The sequence below is a fragment of the Camelina sativa genome, chromosome 16 (genome assembly GCF_030686135.1).
Source record: "Camelina sativa cultivar CO46 ecotype springtype chromosome 16, ASM3068613v1".
Taxonomy (NCBI): domain Eukaryota; kingdom Viridiplantae; phylum Streptophyta; class Magnoliopsida; order Brassicales; family Brassicaceae; genus Camelina; species Camelina sativa.
Genome location: NC_141895.1, coordinates 16,356,501 through 16,375,726, shown reverse-complemented (window position 1 = coordinate 16,375,726; position 19,226 = coordinate 16,356,501). Strand labels below are relative to the sequence as shown.

General features: G+C 39.3%; 1 protein-coding gene, 1 long non-coding RNA gene, 1 other non-coding gene and 1 pseudogene across 4 annotated transcripts; 3 read left to right on the top strand and 1 right to left on the bottom strand.

Annotated features, from left to right (window-relative positions):
- Nucleotides 1-5,615: 5,615 nt before the first annotated feature.
- LOC147925599 (small nucleolar RNA R71) lies at nucleotides 5,616-5,722 on the top strand. Its single transcript, XR_015585521.1, has one exon. It is a non-coding gene; the product is annotated as a small nucleolar RNA R71 (small nucleolar RNA).
- A 5,097-nt stretch (nucleotides 5,723-10,819) lies between these two features.
- On the top strand, nucleotides 10,820-14,673 carry LOC104750364 (uncharacterized; annotated as a pseudogene). Its single transcript, XR_015585339.1, has 9 exons — nucleotides 10,820-10,974; nucleotides 11,088-11,676; nucleotides 11,745-12,842; nucleotides 12,874-13,198; nucleotides 13,282-13,544; nucleotides 13,630-13,846; nucleotides 13,920-14,276; nucleotides 14,365-14,502; nucleotides 14,591-14,673. The product of XR_015585339.1 is annotated as an uncharacterized LOC104750364 (transcript).
- Nucleotides 14,674-15,893: 1,220 nt separating this feature from the next.
- On the top strand, nucleotides 15,894-16,377 carry LOC104750363 (uncharacterized). The gene is made up of 2 exons (XR_761594.2): nucleotides 15,894-15,988; nucleotides 16,126-16,377. It is a non-coding gene; the product is annotated as an uncharacterized LOC104750363 (long non-coding RNA).
- Nucleotides 16,378-16,505: 128 nt separating this feature from the next.
- Nucleotides 16,506-19,226, bottom strand: LOC104753579 (receptor-like serine/threonine-protein kinase SD1-6). Its single transcript, XM_019237747.2, has 7 exons — nucleotides 19,214-19,226; nucleotides 19,061-19,121; nucleotides 17,432-17,633; nucleotides 17,146-17,356; nucleotides 16,990-17,055; nucleotides 16,797-16,832; nucleotides 16,506-16,702 (listed from the first exon to the last, which is right to left on the bottom strand). Exons 1-7 carry the CDS (start codon nucleotides 19,224-19,226, stop codon nucleotides 16,506-16,508), a joined length of 786 nt encoding a protein of 261 aa, XP_019093292.2.

Genomic DNA, 19,226 nt, shown 5'->3' with positions numbered 1-19,226 from the left:
AGGCATTATTCTTGTCAGTTCAAGCCTAACACTTTCTACCAAGCTCAATCCGAAAAAGGCCTCACACACTCAAGAATAAACATGGCTTGAAAGAAGGGTTGGTTAAGGGTATTGGAAACTGATTTTAATGATTCAATCAGCTACTTGGATCAACAAGAGTGGTAAAGAGGAGAAAGATGATCCAAATATGTATATGATATCCATGAGTTTAAAGCAATGCACACATTGATATTTAACAATCAATATTAAGTTCTTATAAGTAGGAAATGGTGTCAAATCACAACATGCTTCAATTTAGACCAAATGTAATGCAGGAATTCAAGGCTTGGTTCAATCTTATGCTTCTAACCACTCAACTAGCAGTACTATTAACTTGGGCATTGATCCTAGTCTAGTGAATTAAACAAGCTAACAAGGCAAAACTCATCATAGATCCCTAATGCAAATATTATACAATCCTACATGAAACATGCTAAACAAGATGCTATTATGCAATGCAAACTACATGAACACTCCTTTTTTATAAAGATTTTTGCAAAAAAATTTCAAATTTTTAGGGTTTTTCTATGCCTTAGATGCTATGCAAGTACTAACATGATGATGCTAAAAATTTGAAATAAGAAAACAAAACACAACATCAAATGCTATCTCAAACTCTCCCCCAAACTTAAATCACACAGTTCTCTGTGTGAAATAAATTTGTAAGAGGATTCAAAATCAAAAACAAAACACAACATCAAATGCAATGGTATTTACAAGGGAAGGTGATAGTGGTACCTCAAGGATTGGAGAAGAAACTGTCCACATCCTCTTGCATGCTGTCAAAAGTGTAGTTGGGGTCTTGTTGATGACTTGGAGGTGGAGATTGGGGCAGCTCGACGATGGGAATCGACTGGGACTCGGTCGAGTACGTGCTCGAGTGGGGGGGTCAAGCTGGACCGCGAGTGTCAAAATTCTGACCTTGCGGCTGGTAGAACTGCTGGTAGAGTGTTGGATCCATGAAGTACTGGGGTGGGATGGGAGGGTAACCAGGATATCCTGGATAAGCAGCTGGAGGTGGGAAGCCATAAGGTGATCTGGGCTGGAACTCGGCCGAGTGCATCTGGGCTGCTCGGTCGAGTGGGTGCTCGAGTGACCCGGTCGAGTGCCTCGAAAATTGTTGTTCTCGGCTACTGGAACTCCTCTTCCTCTGATTTGGCTCGTACATTGAAGCTCTAGCTGGTTCCACAGGGTTTGCACATCTTGAGAGTGCTCCAGTTGAGCTACTCCTCCTCAAAGGACTTGAATGGCTTGGAGATAAGTTTGCACTCTTCAGCTCAACAATCTCCTTTTTGATGGACTTAGCCATATTGGTCACCTTCTTCTTAAGCTTATCAAACCTCTTCCCATGCCACTTGCTCCACTTTTGTAGGAGAGTATACCTCTTGGTAGTCTCTCTCACTCCTCTACTATCCCTTGGGTTGGGCTCATAATCTTCAAAGTAAAATTGCTCCTCCCCATCAGCCATTTGCACATCTCCAGCTTCATCAACTCTATGTTCAACTATCCCATCAAACAAAAACTCATCAGTTGGCCAAAAGTCAATGTTTGCTCCTTCTTGAATGGTGGTGAGCTCTTGGTTAGGTAAGATCAACTGTTTTTTCCCAATTGTTGGAAGCTCAAAGTTGAAGATGTGATTTCCTTGATGCATTTCCTTGGCCAATATGAGAGTAGAGGTGAGGTAGCTTGAGTCAATCCATCTTGGCAAAACCTTCTCTCCTCTAAGTGGGACCTTGGCAGCTTGTAGTATTGGAGTGATGATGCCTCCAATGGCTAAGGCTCCTCTTGACCTTTTGTTTTGTATCTTGCCTACCCAACTTCTCAAATATATCATGTGGTCAATGAGCACCATTGCAAGGTCTGTCTCCACAGTGGTCCCAAGAATGATGGTTCTATTTCTTGCCTCAAGGATGATTCCATTGAGAGCCATGTCAATTATCTTGAGCTCACACTCATTGAGATTTACAGTCTCCTTCCTAGCAAAGAATGTATTTGCTAAGGCCTTGTGGAAGTACCTTAGGACTGGGCTTCTTATCTTTGAACTCTTGGTTTTGGAGGATGAATAGGTGATGTTGTCTCCAATGGTTTCCCAAATGGCATAGAGCTCCTCTCTTGGTATCATCAAGCTCCTATTACTACCAACTTCAAAACCAAACACATTTGCTATCTTCTTCAATGAAAGCTCATAGTTCTTCCCCTTGATTGTGAAAGCAATATGACCAGCTCCAAACTCATCATCCTTGCATATGTGTGCAGCTTGACTGTGGCTAGAAACTCACAACTTTCTTCTTTATACCCCTCCATGCAAAGCCCCATGAATTTGGTTAGGTTGCTCTTCTCAAAAAGATACTCCACATCTTCATCAATGGCTAGCTTCTCCATGGTTTCCTTGTGTGGATACCTAGTTCCCAGGAACTCCATTCTCATGAAGGCTTCATAAAGTTGCCTCTTTGTCAATCCACAAGATTCTGATTCTCCATCATCCTCTCCCTCTTCTTCTTCATCTTCTTCTTCACTCTCACTCTCAACCTCCTCTTGTTCAATCTCAACTGCTGGCCTCTTCCCTTTGGCCTTGTTTCTCCTCATGAACTCACTGAGAGTTGGCTCCCTTTCTTCTTCACTTTCAGTTCTCTCGGGATCTTCCTCAACTGACTGATTTCTTGAACATGGAATCTGGCTCGATCGGCCACTCGGACCACCACTCGGTCGAGTGCATGCTCGAGTGGGGCGTCGAGTGGTTCTTCCATCTTCTCCTCTTGATTGTAGGAGATCATCAAAACGTTCCATGGAGCTTGCAGCCGCTTGTTGAGACTTCCTTGTAATCCTTGAAGACATTTTCGAATAGAACTGAAGGGAATAGACTCAAAGCTTAAGTTTAATAGGTTAGTGACCCCAAAACTTAAAAGAGCTAATCTTGAGCAAAAGATGAACTTTGAGAGAGATTTTAAAACTTGATTTTAGTTGTTTTGAGCAAATGAGAGAGTGTGAGAGACATAGGATCGTGTAAGGCTTTATTTAAAGAAGCTAAGGGGGCAAGGAGACAAGGGTGGAGCGTCCATACCATTCAAATTTGAAATGAGAATCTTTGACTTGCTTTTTGCTGCCACTCGACCCCACACTCGACCAGCACGTGGTCGAGCTCCTTGACCAAAGTTTGAAATTTCAAAATTTTTCTTCTTGTTCTTCCCTCCACTCGATCATTCTAGAGAAATGAGAATCGAGTGGGCCTTAGTTATTTGCCAACTCGGTCGAGTACCTCTCGTGGGCTGGTTGAGTGGGCTTGCAAATCTCGTTCTCCAAGTCCAAATCTCTCCATACCCATCTACACTTTCATTGAAAGGCCTGCCCAACACAAACATAAAACAAAACACATCAAAACTACTAAGAAAATAAAGCATATTTACAAAGGATACCTTAGGGACTTCCTCCCTAGTGAGCTTGTTTAGAGTCACTAAGCTTGAATTTGGCTGCCTTCTTAGGCTTTGTTTAGATACCAAGGAGGTGATGAAATCCTCCCTGGCACTTTTTGATCACTGTGAGTCTGATCCTTGATCACCTCACCCTTAACACACAAACCATATTTCTTCTTGATTTTGAGCCTTGGTCTTGCTTTCCTCAAAGACCTCTTGTTTAGCTTGACTTGGAGATCCTTAACCATACCAGTCAACTCTTGAACTGACCTCTTAAGCTTTTCCACAGAATCTTCTTGAAGAGAGAGATTGTCCTTTGGAGTTGCCACTTCACTTAAACCTTCATAACCACCTTTGTCCTTGATAGTAAAAGGTTGATCATCAATGGTAGGAAGGTTGGTTGGGTTATAGATGTTAAACTTCATAGCTATACCCTCAGAAATGTTCAAGGTCACAAGACCTTCCTTAACATCAATAACAGCTCCAACTGTGGCTAAGAATGGCCTCCCAAGGATGATAGGATCTTCAGGTTCCTTGTCCATCTCCATTACCACAAAATCTGTATGAACCCTTGCTCTTCCTATCTTGACTGGAATATTCTCCAACTTGCCAACCACATCTCTGTTTGAACCATCAGCTAGGCATATATGAAGGTTGGTGGACTTGAAGTCAGTGTGCCCAAGCTTTTGTGCTATAGAATAGGGAATCACACTGATAGATGCTCCCAAGTCACATAAGCACTGGTTGTAGTGAAGATAGCTAAGTGTGCAAGGCAGATAGAATGGACCTGAATCCTTAAGCTTAATTGGGATGATTACTCCTCCAAGGTCTTCAAGATCCTTCTCATCTTGAGCTTGAGCCTTCTTCTTTGATAAATCAAGCAAAAAATCCTTATAGAGAGGATATGGATCATACTGTTCCAAGGCAGGTCCTCTCTCTTCTTCTTGGTAAGCAATGATGATCTCTTGTATGGCCATCACTTCTTCTTGTTTCTCAATCACAAACTCTTCCTTCAAATCCTTCTCTTCCTTTTGTTGCAAAGCCAACATTTGTTTTTTCTCAATGATTTCCCTTAATTCCTTAAGCTTCTTTGCCTTGAAACGTTTTGGGAATGGTAGAGGCGGTTTGTAAGCAGGAGGGATGTACTTAGCAGGCTTGACAGCTTCTGACTCTTCAGCTCGATCGGCCACTCGAACACTCACTCGGTCGAGTGCATGCTCGAGCACCTGGTCGAGTGCAATACCGGAGTCAGTCTGCTTTGCACAAACTTCACTCTGAGCTTCAAGAAATGACCAATCCTCCCCAACTTGAACTTCACTGTCCTCAGTGACTTCCTCTTCAAAGATATGAATGGCTTTGGCAGTAAACTCCCTTGGGTTTTGAACTGTTTTTCCAGGGAGTTGGGTGGGTTTTGGAGCTGAAGTAGATGCTATATTGCTCTCCATATACTTCACTCTTGAGTTCAGACCTTCAAACTTCATATTGAGATCATTATATTGTGATGTTAACCTTTGATTCAGTTCAGCAAACTGTTTGGCTTCCTCAATCTTCCCATTGGTTTGCCCAATCAACAGCTGTTGTATCATTGCTCTTAGGTCTTGTTCCTGGCCTTGGTTAGTCTGAAACCCTGGTGGGGGACACAATTGGGGCTCGAACACTTGTTGCTGCTGCTTGGGTGCATAGTTGTTCTGTTGTGGAGGCTGAGGAGGTGGATAGACTTGGTCTTAAGGGTTGGCTACATTGGTGCTCCTATAAGAGAGGTTGTTCTGCTTGAATCCTCCACCTTGGTTGTAGCCTTTGTATCCTCCTCCTTGGTTCTGCATATAACACAACTCTGCAAACTCCTTATCTCCTTCTTGGACTGGAGCTTCTTCTTCATCAATGAAGTGAATGGTTTTTGACTGGCTTAGGAGAATCTTGTCAAGTTTCTCATTGACCATCTTTAAATCATGCTTGTATTTGTCCTCTTGATCAGTGGAGGGGATCCTCATGGTTCTATCATAATCTTCATTATAATTACCATCTGACTGAGCAAGGTTCTCAACCAATTCCCATCCTTCTTCCACTTTCTTGTTGAGGAAGTTGCCATTTGAAGCTGTATCAAGAAGCATTCTTATCTTGGAAAGCACTCCTCTATACAAAGTGCTTAGAAGGGACTCATTGCTGAAGCCATGGTGAGGACACTGAGTCTGGAATCCTTTAAACCTCTCCCAAGCTTCACAAAAGCTCTCATTATTCCTTTCAGCAAACCCAGAAATTTCATTCCTCAACCTAACAGTCCTTGCATTGGAGAAGAACTTGGCCAGAAAAGCTTTCTTGCATGCATCCCATGTGGTTATAGCTCCAGTAGGAAGAGTCTTCTCCCATAGATGAGCTTTGTCTCCAAGGGAAAATGGGAATAGCCTTAACCTGAAGCCATCTTCACTGACTACATTGATTTTTGTGAGTCCACATATTCTGTCAAACTCATCAAGGTGATCTAGAGGATCCTCCATTGGCAACCCATGAAATTTGTTGGCTTGTATCATGGAGATCAATCCACTCTTGATTTCATAATTATTATTGGCCACAACAGGAGGCACAATACCAGCTCTTTGGTTGTGTGTGTTAGGTGCATCCCCAGTACCAATGTGTCTAGGTCTATGATCATGGTTATCTTGCTGCTCCATGACTACTTGTTCTTCTTGTTCTTGAACTACTCTTCTTTGCTTATGTCTCAAACCCTTTTGTAGCATGTGGATGTTATCAATAGGCCTTTGAAGACTGTCTTTGCCTTTTGACCTTGTGTGCATCAACAAACTCGACTACAGACTCGAACAGGTACACGGTCGAGCGTAGGCTAGAGTCGACTGGGAAGTGATGGCTATTTGGATCCGGCTTCTGACTTGATCAAGTGCTCGATCACTGCTCGGTCGAGTGGTGGTCGAGTGGGTGGTCGAGTGGGTACCTGAAACTCAAGACAACCAAGCAAAAGAAGATTCGAGTTCAGTAACATCACAAGTGTATAAACGAACTTAATCTTAGACTAATAATGATCCTAAATGTCACAAAACACACTCAAATGGGCAACGACGCCAAATTGAAACATGTTATTTTGTGGGTGTGGTGATGAATGAATGATGTATGGAATGATGACTTATGAATGAATGGATGGCAGGGTGTTTCAATTCCCCTTATGCAATTGTAGTATAAGAGGTGTCAATCCAATCTGAGTGTTTGTGATCAATTAAGATGTGCATATGAGTCTAAGTCAAGCCAGATGTAAAGGTTGTTTGTCACTAACAATCCTATGATGAAATGTAAAATGCAGAAAGTAAAACTACAAGAATTAGGAGCTAAATGCAAATGGAACATAATGATTATGACAATTATGAAGCTAAAACAGAAATAGAAACTATAATAATGCAAGTATTGAACTAATGCAAGGTAAGTGATGAACAGAATACTAAATGAATGCAACAGAAATGCAACTAGAGTGAAACAGGACAAACACAAATCATAAACACAAGTTCTAGGTTGGAACTCGAGCAAGCACTCGATCGAGTGCTGATCGAGTGCAGGGTCGAGCTGGACAAATACGCAAAACAGAGCAACACAAGAAAAACAGAGCAATACCAAAAGCAAATCAAACAACGATCAAACAACAGGATTTAAGCTAAGAAATCAATAAACAATGAAGCTCTTGAGGAGGGATTCATGGGCTGGACTATGATTGAGGTCATCTAACTTGGTCAACAAATCTCAAACAACTTGACCTAATCTCTAGACATATATTTCCAAGACATGTTTAATCCACTCTCATGGCAAGAAACAATCAAACTCATGCATCCCTAGACTTGTTCTCACAAAGTAAAGAATCTACACAAGCAGGCATTAAACAATATGTCAAAAATCAAACAAGACTTCTAATCTCTTAGCAAGCCTAATGATAGTCTCCAGATCTAGCCTTATCTATGCTCCTTAGACATTGGTATGATGCTAAGAGGCTTGAAATGAGATCTTACCCTCTCAGATATAGGATCAGCATTAAGAACATCTAGCCTAGAAGAGATCTACAACAATCAAGCTTGACCAAATCAAATAACCCTCAAATACAATCCAGCCTAACCCATCCTCAAGATCCTAAGCAACTACTCACAAGAACACATGATGAACAACAAAGTCATAAACCCAGAAAATGATGAAACTTGCATGATTAGATAGATAAAGCAAAGATCTACAATATTGAAGAAGGAATCAAACATGAATTCTTAATATCTTGAAAGTTATGGAACCAACAAAATCCAAGAATTCTTTGTTTTTCTCCTTCAAGGAAGTACAAGATCTAAAATATAAAAGTGCAAAAAGAATAATTCCCAAAAAAGGTAAATACTAGGTTTTTGACTCTCTAAAAAGCTGGACTCCTGGTGGTTGCAGGTACAAGCCCTTATATAGAAAAAGTAGTGGAAGCCCTAAAAACGCTAAAAGACAAAATAGCCAGGCGGCTCGACCAACTCGACCTGGTGCTCGGTCGAGTGACTGTTCGAGTTGGCTCCTCTTGTGCTCCTCCCACTCGGTTGAGTCCCTCTCAGCACACGGTCGAGTGTCTGGTCGAGTGGGCAGTCGAGTTGGACTCCGGACCTTGGTTCTTCAGCCTTAGCTCTCTTGCTTTCTCCTCATGATTGCTTCACTTCTCCTCAGCATTGCTTCCATGCTCCTTAAGCTCCAAAATCACCTGTTTATGCATGAAAAGATGCAAATGCAATGCAACTAAACTCTAATGCAAGAACAGTCCTAAAGCTATGCAATAATGGTCAAAATGGATAGCAAAAGATGCAAAAGATGTGAATATATTAAGGGAAAACATGGTAAAATATATGAACATCAAGGTTGAAGGTGGTGTTGCCTAGTTTCATAGCCGGGAATCAATCGGCCTTTGTAAAGGATCGATTGCTGATTGAAAACGTGTTGCTTGCTACTGAGTTGGTCAAGAACTATCACAAGGAGGAAATCTCGGAGCGTTGTGCGATTAAGATTGATATATTGAAAGCTTTTGATTCGGTTCAATGGCCCTTCCTCTTGAATGTCCTCTCGGCACTGCAACTACCAGTAGAGTTTATATATTGGATCGAATTATGTGTTACCACTGCTTCTTTCTCTGTCCAAGTTAATAGAGAGCTTGCGGGATATTTTCATAGTTCTAGGGGGTTGCTGCAAGGCTGTTCTCTGTCCCCCTATTTGTTCGTCATCTGCATGGACGTCCTGTCTAAACTTCTTGACAACGCTGCTGGCGCAGATCAGTTTGGTTATCATCCGCGGTGTAAAGCTCTCAATTTGACCCATCTAAGTTTTGCTGATGATTTGATGGTCCTTACTGATGGTAAACCACGTTCTATTGAGGGCATTGTCTCAGTTTTTGATAAGTTTGCCAAGCTATCAGGTCTCAAAATAAGCATGGAGAAATCAATGGTATATCTTGCTGGTGTTGCGGATCAAACACATCAACAAATATCGTATCAGTTTGATTTTGTGGTTGGGGAGCTTCCTGTCCGATATTTAGGCTTCCCGTTGGTGACTAAATGTCTTACTTCCGGTGACTATGCTCCTTTGCTTGAGCAGATCAGAAAGTGTATCGGTTCTTGGACATCATGCTACCTTTCTTTTGCAGGCCGTTACAACCTCGTCAGCTCTGTTCTATGGAGCATTTGCAACTTCTGGATTGGTGCTTTTCGATTTCCCCGAGCATGTATTCGTGAAGTGGAGAAGTTTTGCTCTGCTTTCTTGTGGTCGGGTTCTGATCAGAATCCAAAAAGGCCAAACTGCAGTGGGACGCAGTCTGTAAGCCATGCCGGGAGGGAGGGCTTGGTCTTCGTAGCTTGCGAGAGGCAAATGATGTGTGTTGCCTAAAGTTGGTCTGGCGAATACTCTCTCATGGTCGATCTCTTTGTGTTCAGTGGGTTGAACGTTATTTGCTGAGGGGACGGTCGTTGTGGGTGGTTCAGGAGAACACGGGTACAGGCTCTTGGATTTGGCGGAAGATCTTAAAATACAGAGCGGTCGCCCAACAGTTCTGTAAGGTGGAGGTGGTAAATGGTTTGCAGACCTCTTTTTGGTTCGATAACTGGTCTGCTATGGGCAGGTTGGTGGATGTGACAGGGTCTCGAGGGGTCATTGATCTGGGGATAAGTCGATCAATGTCAGTGGCAGAGGCCTGGTCGACTAGGAGACGACGGACACCTCGTCTTCCACATCTCCTCTCGATAGTGGATACACTACGTTCGCAGTTTCAACAGAGAACAGAACAACCTGATCTCGTGTTGTGGAGAGGGAAGAACGACAGATACAATGCAGAGTTCTCTACGGCGGACACTTGGAATCATATTCGGTCCACCTCCCTTGAGGTTTCATGGCACCGAGCGGTGTGGTTCACTCATGCCACTCCCAAGTATACTTTCTGCACATGGCTAGCGGCTCATGACAAACTGGCTACAGGGGATCGTATGCTAAGGTGGAACATTGTGGCTACTGGGACCTGTGTTTTCTGCCAGCACAGTGTCGAAACTAGATCTCATCTGTTCTTCGCCTGCGTTTTCTCTTCTGCAGTGTGGGAGGCGACGGCAAAGGGGGTGTTCCGATCTCAGTACTCAAACGACTGGCATCAACTTTTGACCTTTTTATCAGACACGCGCCTTAATCAACTGGGAAGCTTCTTAACACATTATACTTTTCAACTTACGGTGTATACCATCTGGAGAGAACGCAATGGACGACGGCATGGCCAACCTGCTAACACCTCAGGACAACTGATCAAATGGATTGATCGCCAGGTGAGGGATCAGATTCTGTCCATTCAGCGAACGGGAGATCGGAGATTTGAAAGTGGCCTTCAGGCTTGGTTTCAAACTAGATTTTGATCTTGTCTTCTCTTTAATTATATATTCTCTTTCAGCTCAACTATTCAAACGCTAGCTGCACTTGTTGTAACAAAGCTATTTTTCTTTGAATATAATTTAACATTAAATTAAAAAAAAAAAATAGAGATGGTGTCATATGAAATTAGAAAGAAAAATCTCAAAAAAAAATATCTACACAAGATATGGACATAAAATAGTTGCCAAAAAGAAAAAGGATATTAAACATAAACTGAGATTATTAAAAAAAAAGCATTAATGGAGATAATAATAGTTGTATGTTTTGAATATTTAAAGTAAAAAGTAGTATTCGTCCTTTCCTAGGAGAGAAAAAAAAAAAGAACCAGGTATTGGACTTCAACACTCCAACCTTTGGTTTTTCCTCGTCACAAAGTATCTCTTTATCTTCTTTTGGACAATGAAGTGTATCTTCTCGTTCTAAAAGCAACTCTTTTTATCAAAGACATAAAAAATCGAGAGGTCTTGTAGGAACAGAGTTTTGAAAGATGCAGGAATTGTGGGTAGTAAAGGAAACTAAGAAGAAAGAGAGAATCATCAAAGGAAGAGATTTAGTCGATGTTGTCTTCTCTTGGTCTCTTCTTGATGTTCTAAACTCAAATCTTTACAAAGGACAGGTTCTCTATTCTTCTAAGTCTTTAAGTTTTGGGTTTTGTTTAGAAAACTTAAAATATATGCTTACTTTATTTTGTTACTTTATGGATTTGGTGTTTTTTTTTTTGGTTATTAGGTTGGGGAAATTCCTAGCACGTTCACATCCTACCAAAGAGTATTTTGACTCGTTTGTTAATCCGATTATTGAAGAAACACATGAAGCTTTGTTGTCGAGTATGAGAACGTTACGCCGTGCACCAGCTTTCAAGTTTTCGGAAATCAAGCCAGCTGAGAAAGATTTTAAACCTCCCAAGGATCTTTATTATAAGGTTACTTTTCAGATGATGACTGGTAGTAATACGACCAATGGAGGTCAAAATATGCTAGAGGTTAACGATCTTATTGCAGTGACAGATAAGAGACCTATTCGAATCGATGACTTGAGATTTTCCAGTGAGCCTCATGTGTTAGCTCTTGTTTGTGGAGTGAACGAAGATAATCCACATTTGATAACTATTTTGGCTTAAAAACCCATTATTTTCAATGATGATGACGACTATGGAACATTGAGAAAGAGAGGAAAGGGTCAGAGAAAAAGCTTAAGCGTCTTTGGGGTTAATCTGATCAACATGATGACTAATATTCGTATTTGGACCGCGTTGCATCCGAATCTAGAAGGAGGAAACTTGAAGCTTATCTCAAGAGTACTTCAAAGCAACAATGAGGTAAATTAAGTTATATTTTAAAACAGAACCAAAGTCATATTTTGAAAATGTTCTTATATCTTGTGTAGGTTGATGGAGGAAGTTGTGTTGCCTGTAAAGAAAACAGTAAAGGTGTAGCGTCACATCACTCTACGCAAATACTACGTTCATTCAAACTGAACACATCTCAAGAGGATGCGATTTTGCGTTGTCTAGAAGCTAAAAGTTGTTACCATTCCAACAACATCAAACTTATATGGGGACCTCCCGGCACAGGGAAGACCAAAACAACAAGTGTTATGCTTCTGAACCTTCTGAAAATGAGATGTAGGACATTGACTTGTGCTCCAACTAACATAGCTGTTTTGGAAGTTTGTTCAAGGCTTGTGAAATTAGTCTCTGAGTCGTCATTGAGGTTTGGTGGGTATGGTCTTGGAGATATTGTGTTGTTTGGTAATAAAGAAAGGATGAAGATCGATGACCGTGAAGATCTTTTCGATGTTTTCCTTGAGTACCGAGTTGAGGAGCTTTATAGATGCTTTATGGCTATGAATGGATGGAGAGCAAATGTAAAACGTATGATCTGTTTGCTCAGTGATCCGGAAGAAGAGTTTCGCCAGTACAATCGCGTAAACGAAACCAACCTCTCGTTTAAGGAGTTTGTGCAGGAGAGGTTTAGCAGACTAAGAAAAGAGCTGCAACATCAGTTTACAACTCTGTGCTTGCATTTACCTACTTCTTTGCTCTCCTATCGAGTGGCGGAGAAAATGAATCAGACTAATTACCTCCTTAGAGATATCGCGGTTTCTGATGTCATGGGAGATAGTAATGAGTCTTGTCATGGAAGTATGAAACATGTCCTTAAAGAAGATGACAGATTGGAGAATGATTCAAGAAAGCAAGATTGTCTTGAGATGTTGACATCGATTTGTGAAAGTATCAATCTTCCAGATTTCATATCAAAGTTGGAACTTAAAGACCTCTGCTTAGGAAATGCATGTCTGCTTTTTTGCACAGCATCAAGCTCTGCCAAATTACACATGAGTACTCCAGTAGAGCTTCTTGTGATCGACGAAGCTGCTCAGTTAAAAGAATGTGAATCAGCGATTCCTTTGCAGCTACGAGGACTTCAACATGCTATTTTGATTGGTGATGAGAAGCAGTTGCCTGCAATGATCCAAAGCAAGGTTTGTTTTGTTACTAATTAGTTATGTGCAGATTTCTTCAGAGGCTGATCTTGGAAGAAGTCTGTTTGAGAGATTGGTGTTGTTGGGGCAAAATAAACAGTTGTTGAACATGCAATACCGGATGCATCCTTCAATTAGTATTTTCCCAAACAGAGAGTTTTACGATATGAAGATTCTGGATGCTCCTTCTGTGAGAATGAGAAGTTATGAGAAAAAGTTTCTTCCTGAGAAAATGTATGGACCTTACTCTTTCATCAACATAGCCTATGGAAGAGAACAGTTTGGAGAAGGTTACAGTTCGAAAAACATAGTGGAAGTCTCTGTTGTGGCTGAGATAGTCTCTAAGCTTTACTCAGGTAAACATATTTTTTTTATTCTTGATCAGTCTTAAAAGTTAGAGTTTGATGTTGATTCTATGTTTTGTAATGTCATCTTTTAGTATCAAGAAAGACGGGAAGATCGATCAGTGTAGGTGTGATTTCACCTTACAAGGCTCAAGTGTTTGCAATCCAAGAAAGGATAGGCGAAAAGTATAATAGTGGAGGGTCATTCACAGTGAGTGTTAGGTCCGTAGATGGGTTTCAAGGTGGTGAAGAAGATATCATAATAATCTCAACTGTTAGGTCTAATGGTAAAGGAGCAATTGGTTTTTTAATTTTTATCTAACCAACAAAGAACCAATGTAGCATTGACACGGGCTAGGTATATCTTAACACTATCTCAGTCCCTTAGATGTTCATGTGAAACCGTTTTGGTTTGTTCTTGAGTCAGTTCTTGTTGTTTGTAGGTATTGCTTATGGATTCTTGGAAACGAAGCGACTTTAACGGGAAATAAATCAGTGTGGAGGCAGTTAGTAGATGATGCGAAAGCAAGAGACTGTTTCCATGATGCAGAAGATGATGAGTCATTAGGTAAGTGTATTGAAAGATCAACAACAGCACTTGATGATCTTGATAAGCTTCAAAACAAGAAGCTTATATCCTTTGAAAATTCGATATGGAAGGTACGTATGATGTATAACATAATTACTTTGCTTAATATTCATCCTCTGATCTTTTATTTTTATGTTCCAACAGGTTTGGCTTAGCTATGAGTTTTTTGAAATCTCTGGAAGCAATAGTAGACTCTGAAATTAACAAAAAGGTTATGAGCTTTTTGGAGAAGTTATCTAATGGGAAGGAACTTCAACAAGAGGTTGAGGTAGAATGTGAGGAGCTGTGGAGGCAACAGGAGATTGATGATGGGCTAAGCCTCATTTGGGCAATAGACATTATCAAGAAAAACAATCACCATTTGGTCCATGTCCAAGTTTTGAAGATCTGGCAGGTTCTGCAATCTTTTGATGTTTCTCGTGCCACAGAACATCTAGAGAAACATTACAGGAGATATACGAAAACCAAGATTAAACGGTGCAGATACGTATGCTCTCAAGGGTGAGTTACTTAAACTTTTGTGGCGTTTAATTAGACTGTCCCTGAATTATGAGGAAATTATGTATTCTGTTTTCATATGTTGATGCAGAGATTTAGTTATACCGATGAAATGGCCGGTCGATTCCAGTTCTTGCACGAAGAAAGATATCGTAAGCGATGTTTCAAGATCGTTTGCATTGCTGAGTGTTGTGGAGGAGGAGGAAACTGTGACTCCCAAACCAATCAAGTAAAGCTTATTCAGGAGTTTCATATAATAGCAAATTTAATTATATAGAATTATAGATTATTGATTCTCTGTTTTTATCTGTTTGCAGGAAACAAGTGAAGATGAGTAAAGTGTGGAAAATTAGAAGAAAGGTTCTACTTTCAACATCTAAATCCTAAGTGAACTTTGACTGTTTCTGTTTGTTTATTTTGTGTCTTGCTGTGAACTCTTTTCTTCCGTTTATCTTTTGCCTAATGGGGTTTTGTGAGGATTCTCAAGCCTCATCCTTATCTCTTGAAATTTTTTGGATTGCGGATTTAGCGAAGCTCCTTATGGGCTGTGTATTAACTATACACTCGTTCGGATTCGTCTCTTAATTAATCAAGTTGAATACAACTTTTGAATAAGCTCCATGTTGACAGAGACTCAAGAGACGTAGAAACTTTTTCCACAAGTATTGTTGAATCCAGCAAAGTATCAGCACAAATGTAGTGACCGTATTGCCCTGTCAAATGAAATGCCAAGTTGCATCAGTGACTTGAAACTTCTGCTGCTTCTTGCCCACGTAATCTCTGTAGACAGCGACATACTTACCTTGGTTTTATTTTCTAGACCAATTTCTTGCCCATGTAATCTCTGTCGGTGTTTACCTCATGGATTCAGCCACCAAAACTCGTACGTGGAAATTGAAGATGACAAAAGTGGAAACTTGAATCTCATCAAGACTGATCTTCAGGGCGCAGCAGCGATAAAAGATGAAAAGACAGGAGCTATATAAATGCTTGTGCCAACTTGAAGAGTGTGAATTACTGGTTGTCTTGCAACACAAGGGACTGTGTAATGATGTTCTAATAGGAGATGAATTTTGACTGTTACTTTCTTAAAGCAGACAAGTTTTTGTTTTGTTTTATTTTGTTAATGCAGCGTCGTCGGCACCTCCGTCCATATCTCATTCGTTGCAAATGAATTTGGTTTCTTCAGTCATGGAACAAAACTCCTTCATGCCATGGTTCTAATTTTTAGTCAATTTGTTATGCAAGATTAATTTTGGAGTCATCTCTACTTTTATATGTACTCTTTAAGTCTTAGTTAATTTTTTTTTGGACTCTTAATTCTTAAGTAAAGTTAGAGCTCAATGATCTAGAACTAATCGGACAAACTACTGTTTGTTTCCCCATACAAAAGATTCATTTGAATGGAGATGAAAGTTTTTGACAATTTAACGGAGCACTCACATGGATCGGTTGAATGATTTTTATCAAACTCATCCAAAAGTTTTGAAAAATCTGGCTGTCTCTGATTGATGCAGTCAACTGGAACTGATTCAGTCAAAAACATAAAATGACTAAAATATCCTTGTCTAACTTAAACGACTACCCTAAAAACCATACCCTTTTTATATTCTGTATTATCATCTTCGTACATTACAAACACCGAAGAAAGAGACTGGTCGTCGCCGGATATCTCGCCGGATCCATCGCCGGTTCTATTCGCCGGAGTATATCAGGTTTATTTTGGCTCCTCTCTCTCTCTCGCTTTCTCGCTCTCGCGATGTCTCTCTGCCTCTTTGGTGATTGTGTTAGTTGGTTATCATCGAACGCTATACTTTACTTTTGATTCTGCATCTGCTTCCTTTGATTTCAGCTGGTGGGTTTGTCTAAATTACAAGCTTCAGGTTTCAAAATTAGTTCCAGAAGTGCTTTACTGTCATTACTAGGTTTAGGAATTAACAATTGAGTGGTTTTGATGAGTTTAGAGCTTGTAATTGTTGATGTCAACCACGTGTTTGATGTAATGCTTCAGTGAATCAGTAGTGATTTGGTGTTGTCTAAAATTTGTCATATGAATCTGATGTAAATATCTGTTTTAGTCGTCACCTAAATAGTTGTTTTAATATTTCTCGCTATACAATCCAAATCATGCCAATTATGTGGTGAATCTCCTCTAATCATGAAGTAAAAATTTTCTGAGACTTACATAGAAAATAATATGTATACAAACAAATAAGGTCGGTAAGTTACAAATTACCGAGCGCGAATGACCGATAAAGTGATTTGGTTAAATATACATTCCTCGTCGCGTTGTGTACTTGACGAAGAATCAGCCTCAAAGGGACTTCTCCCGACGCAAAATCCAGGCCGTTTAGGCTGAGGAATAACCGTAGTTTCGCTTCCAAGCATCACCATTACTGACGACATCACTGGTCTGTCTTGGGCACGTTCTTGAACACACAAGAGACTAATTTGTCTACATCTTAAAATTTCATGTGTCTGGGACGTTGATGATGAAGAATCTATGTTGGTCGGATCTACAACCTTTAGCCCTTTTCCTTCCTTCCAATGCCTCCACACCTGTACAATAAAGGATGTAATCTTTCTTTATAGTTATAATAAGATTATGGCATAACAATATCACGCGAATTCGAGAGGTTTCTTAGCTTACAAAACCGAGGAGATTAAGATAATGGTTTGAGTTGTAAAATCCTTTATTTCTCTTGCCACATATAACCTCTAGCAATACCATTGGCAATATCAAATCTCTTCTTCCAATCTAAGTTAGAGCGGCTGGTTTTGTCTACAGATGGACCACAACTAACAACATGTTAATAACTTGTTACCATAAATGTAAAATTGTTAGACAAAAAACCTACGTTGAGTGACTAACCAAAGTGATGAGAATCAAGGCTTAGATTCTCCAAGTACTCATAGATCAACATCTTCACGCCCTTATCAACGCAACAACCAAGAAGCCGGAAGAGGTTTATGTGCTGAAGCTTTGCAATTAGTCTAACCTCGTTCATGAACTCATCCGTCCCTTGAGAAGACATTGTCGATAGTCTCTTTACCGCGATTTCTTTTCCATCAGGTAACGTTCCCTATTACCACACATTTGATTATACAATGAAACCTTGTGCACTGATAGATTTCATTAAGTTTTGAATCAATTTTACCTTGTAAACAATACCAAAATCCCCTTGTCCAAGCTTGTTGGTGTTAGAAAAATTGTTTGTTGCCATGGCAACAGCTTTAAACTCCATCAATGGGAGAACTAGATCTTCTATTTTGTTTTCTCTTGATATGTATCCCTTGCTTGATGTTACCATTTTATTCATTAACGAATCTAGACCAACACGCATTAATTGGATTATTGGGTAAGTCATAAAATTTTGTGGACTGTCGAGGAATCAAACTGAGTTCGATTTTTACAAAATCAAATAATAGTTTAATGTTTGGTGGCCTGTTTTAACTTTTAACTCATGTTCATCTAGTGATTTTTGTTTTATTTATTTTAATATTTTGTGGTCCATTGATAAATTTAAAGAACAGTTGAGGTAAATAGAGGAGAAAGTTATCATTCCATGATTCGAACAATAAATAAATTATAATGTAAGCAGATAAGATAATACGAGTTGCAAACCTATTTCAGATATGTCGAATTTTGATATTATGTAACGTTTATTTTATTCCTTTTTTTTGGGTCCAATATTCCCTTCTGTTTTTTGTTTGGGTAACATTTTATGTTATTGTTTAAAAGTCTTTGCTGATTAATCTGCCACTTTGTTGTGTTCTCTCCCAATCCATTTGAATTGTACATCCTTAAACTTGCCTTTCCAATGGAGTATATCTCGATCAAATCCAATTATACATTCCAAAGTTGATCTCTTGTGACTATTGCGAGTAAATAAATTAAATAAAATTAACATCTGAAGAAATTAAAAAATAAAAAGCAATCAATTGAATTTATCAGTACAATTGTTTATTTTGTGCACGTAAGAAACATAGCAAAGGAGAAGAAATATTTGGGAGAATTTATGTGTGAATTGATACTGAACTAGTACACCACTACACCTTATATTACAATTTCAATCTAGTATCCTAATATGTACGATCCTATCATAACTACATCGGATATGATTGACATATTTTAACTTACTTGGTTCCCAGGAGGGATTCTTGTTTGATCTCTTCAATGCAATAATCATATAGTACTATATTGTATTTTTAATAAAGTAAAGTTCTCTCAAATTCAGAAGTTGACAAGTGACACTCTATATACTTGATATGTCTTCTTTTCTTCAAACTCATACATAATATATTATATTTTCTTCTAATTTAATTATATTATCTTATGTTAAAAATATCAAAATCAAATACACCATTTTTCATTAAATTTGATTATATTATTACATGAGTGAAACATCTTTGATTTTCCTACATTATCAAGAAAAATATCAACCACAGAAAAAAAAAAAAATCATAAGGCCAAAACGAATTTTCTTTTAGTTCAAAGCAAAAAAAAAATTAATGTTTTTAAATTTATTTCTATTTTTCCTTGAGAGGGAAAAAACTCAAATTGTTTTATTTACCGCACGTGACTCTCTTTCTATGTTATCTTCACCCAAATTAATTGCTCAATTAATCTATTTTTTTTTGTCAACCATTGGGCTACAACTGGCCATCCCATTAGCCAAATTCCTACATTCGTAGGTAGTGGGACTCGATCCCTGGTGTGATGGTGCCTTCTACAAATGGACTTACCTCCTGCCACTGCACTAAGGTTTCCTCCCTTTTCTCCTCTCGTCTCAATAGTTTCAGTTCTATGTCTTTTTAACAGTTTCCAATGTACTTTCTTATATTTTGCTTCAAATTTTTCACAGTACTGTTAAGAATTTTGTTTTGAATTGTAAATTTTAGCCAATATTTATATTTTCGAGTCTTTATTTTCTTCTCACTTGCATCGCTCAT

Excerpts from the sequence above, each read along its gene's own strand:
- LOC104753579 (XM_019237747.2), bottom strand. Across the intron at positions 17,357-17,431 it reads ATTTTGGTATTGTTTACAAG|GGAACGTTACCTGATGGAAA; the intron begins GTAAAATTGATT and ends GTGTGGTAATAG. Across the intron at positions 17,056-17,145 it reads CCTTGATTCTCATCACTTTG|ACAAAACCAGCCGCTCTAAC; the intron begins GTTAGTCACTCA and ends GTCCATCTGTAG.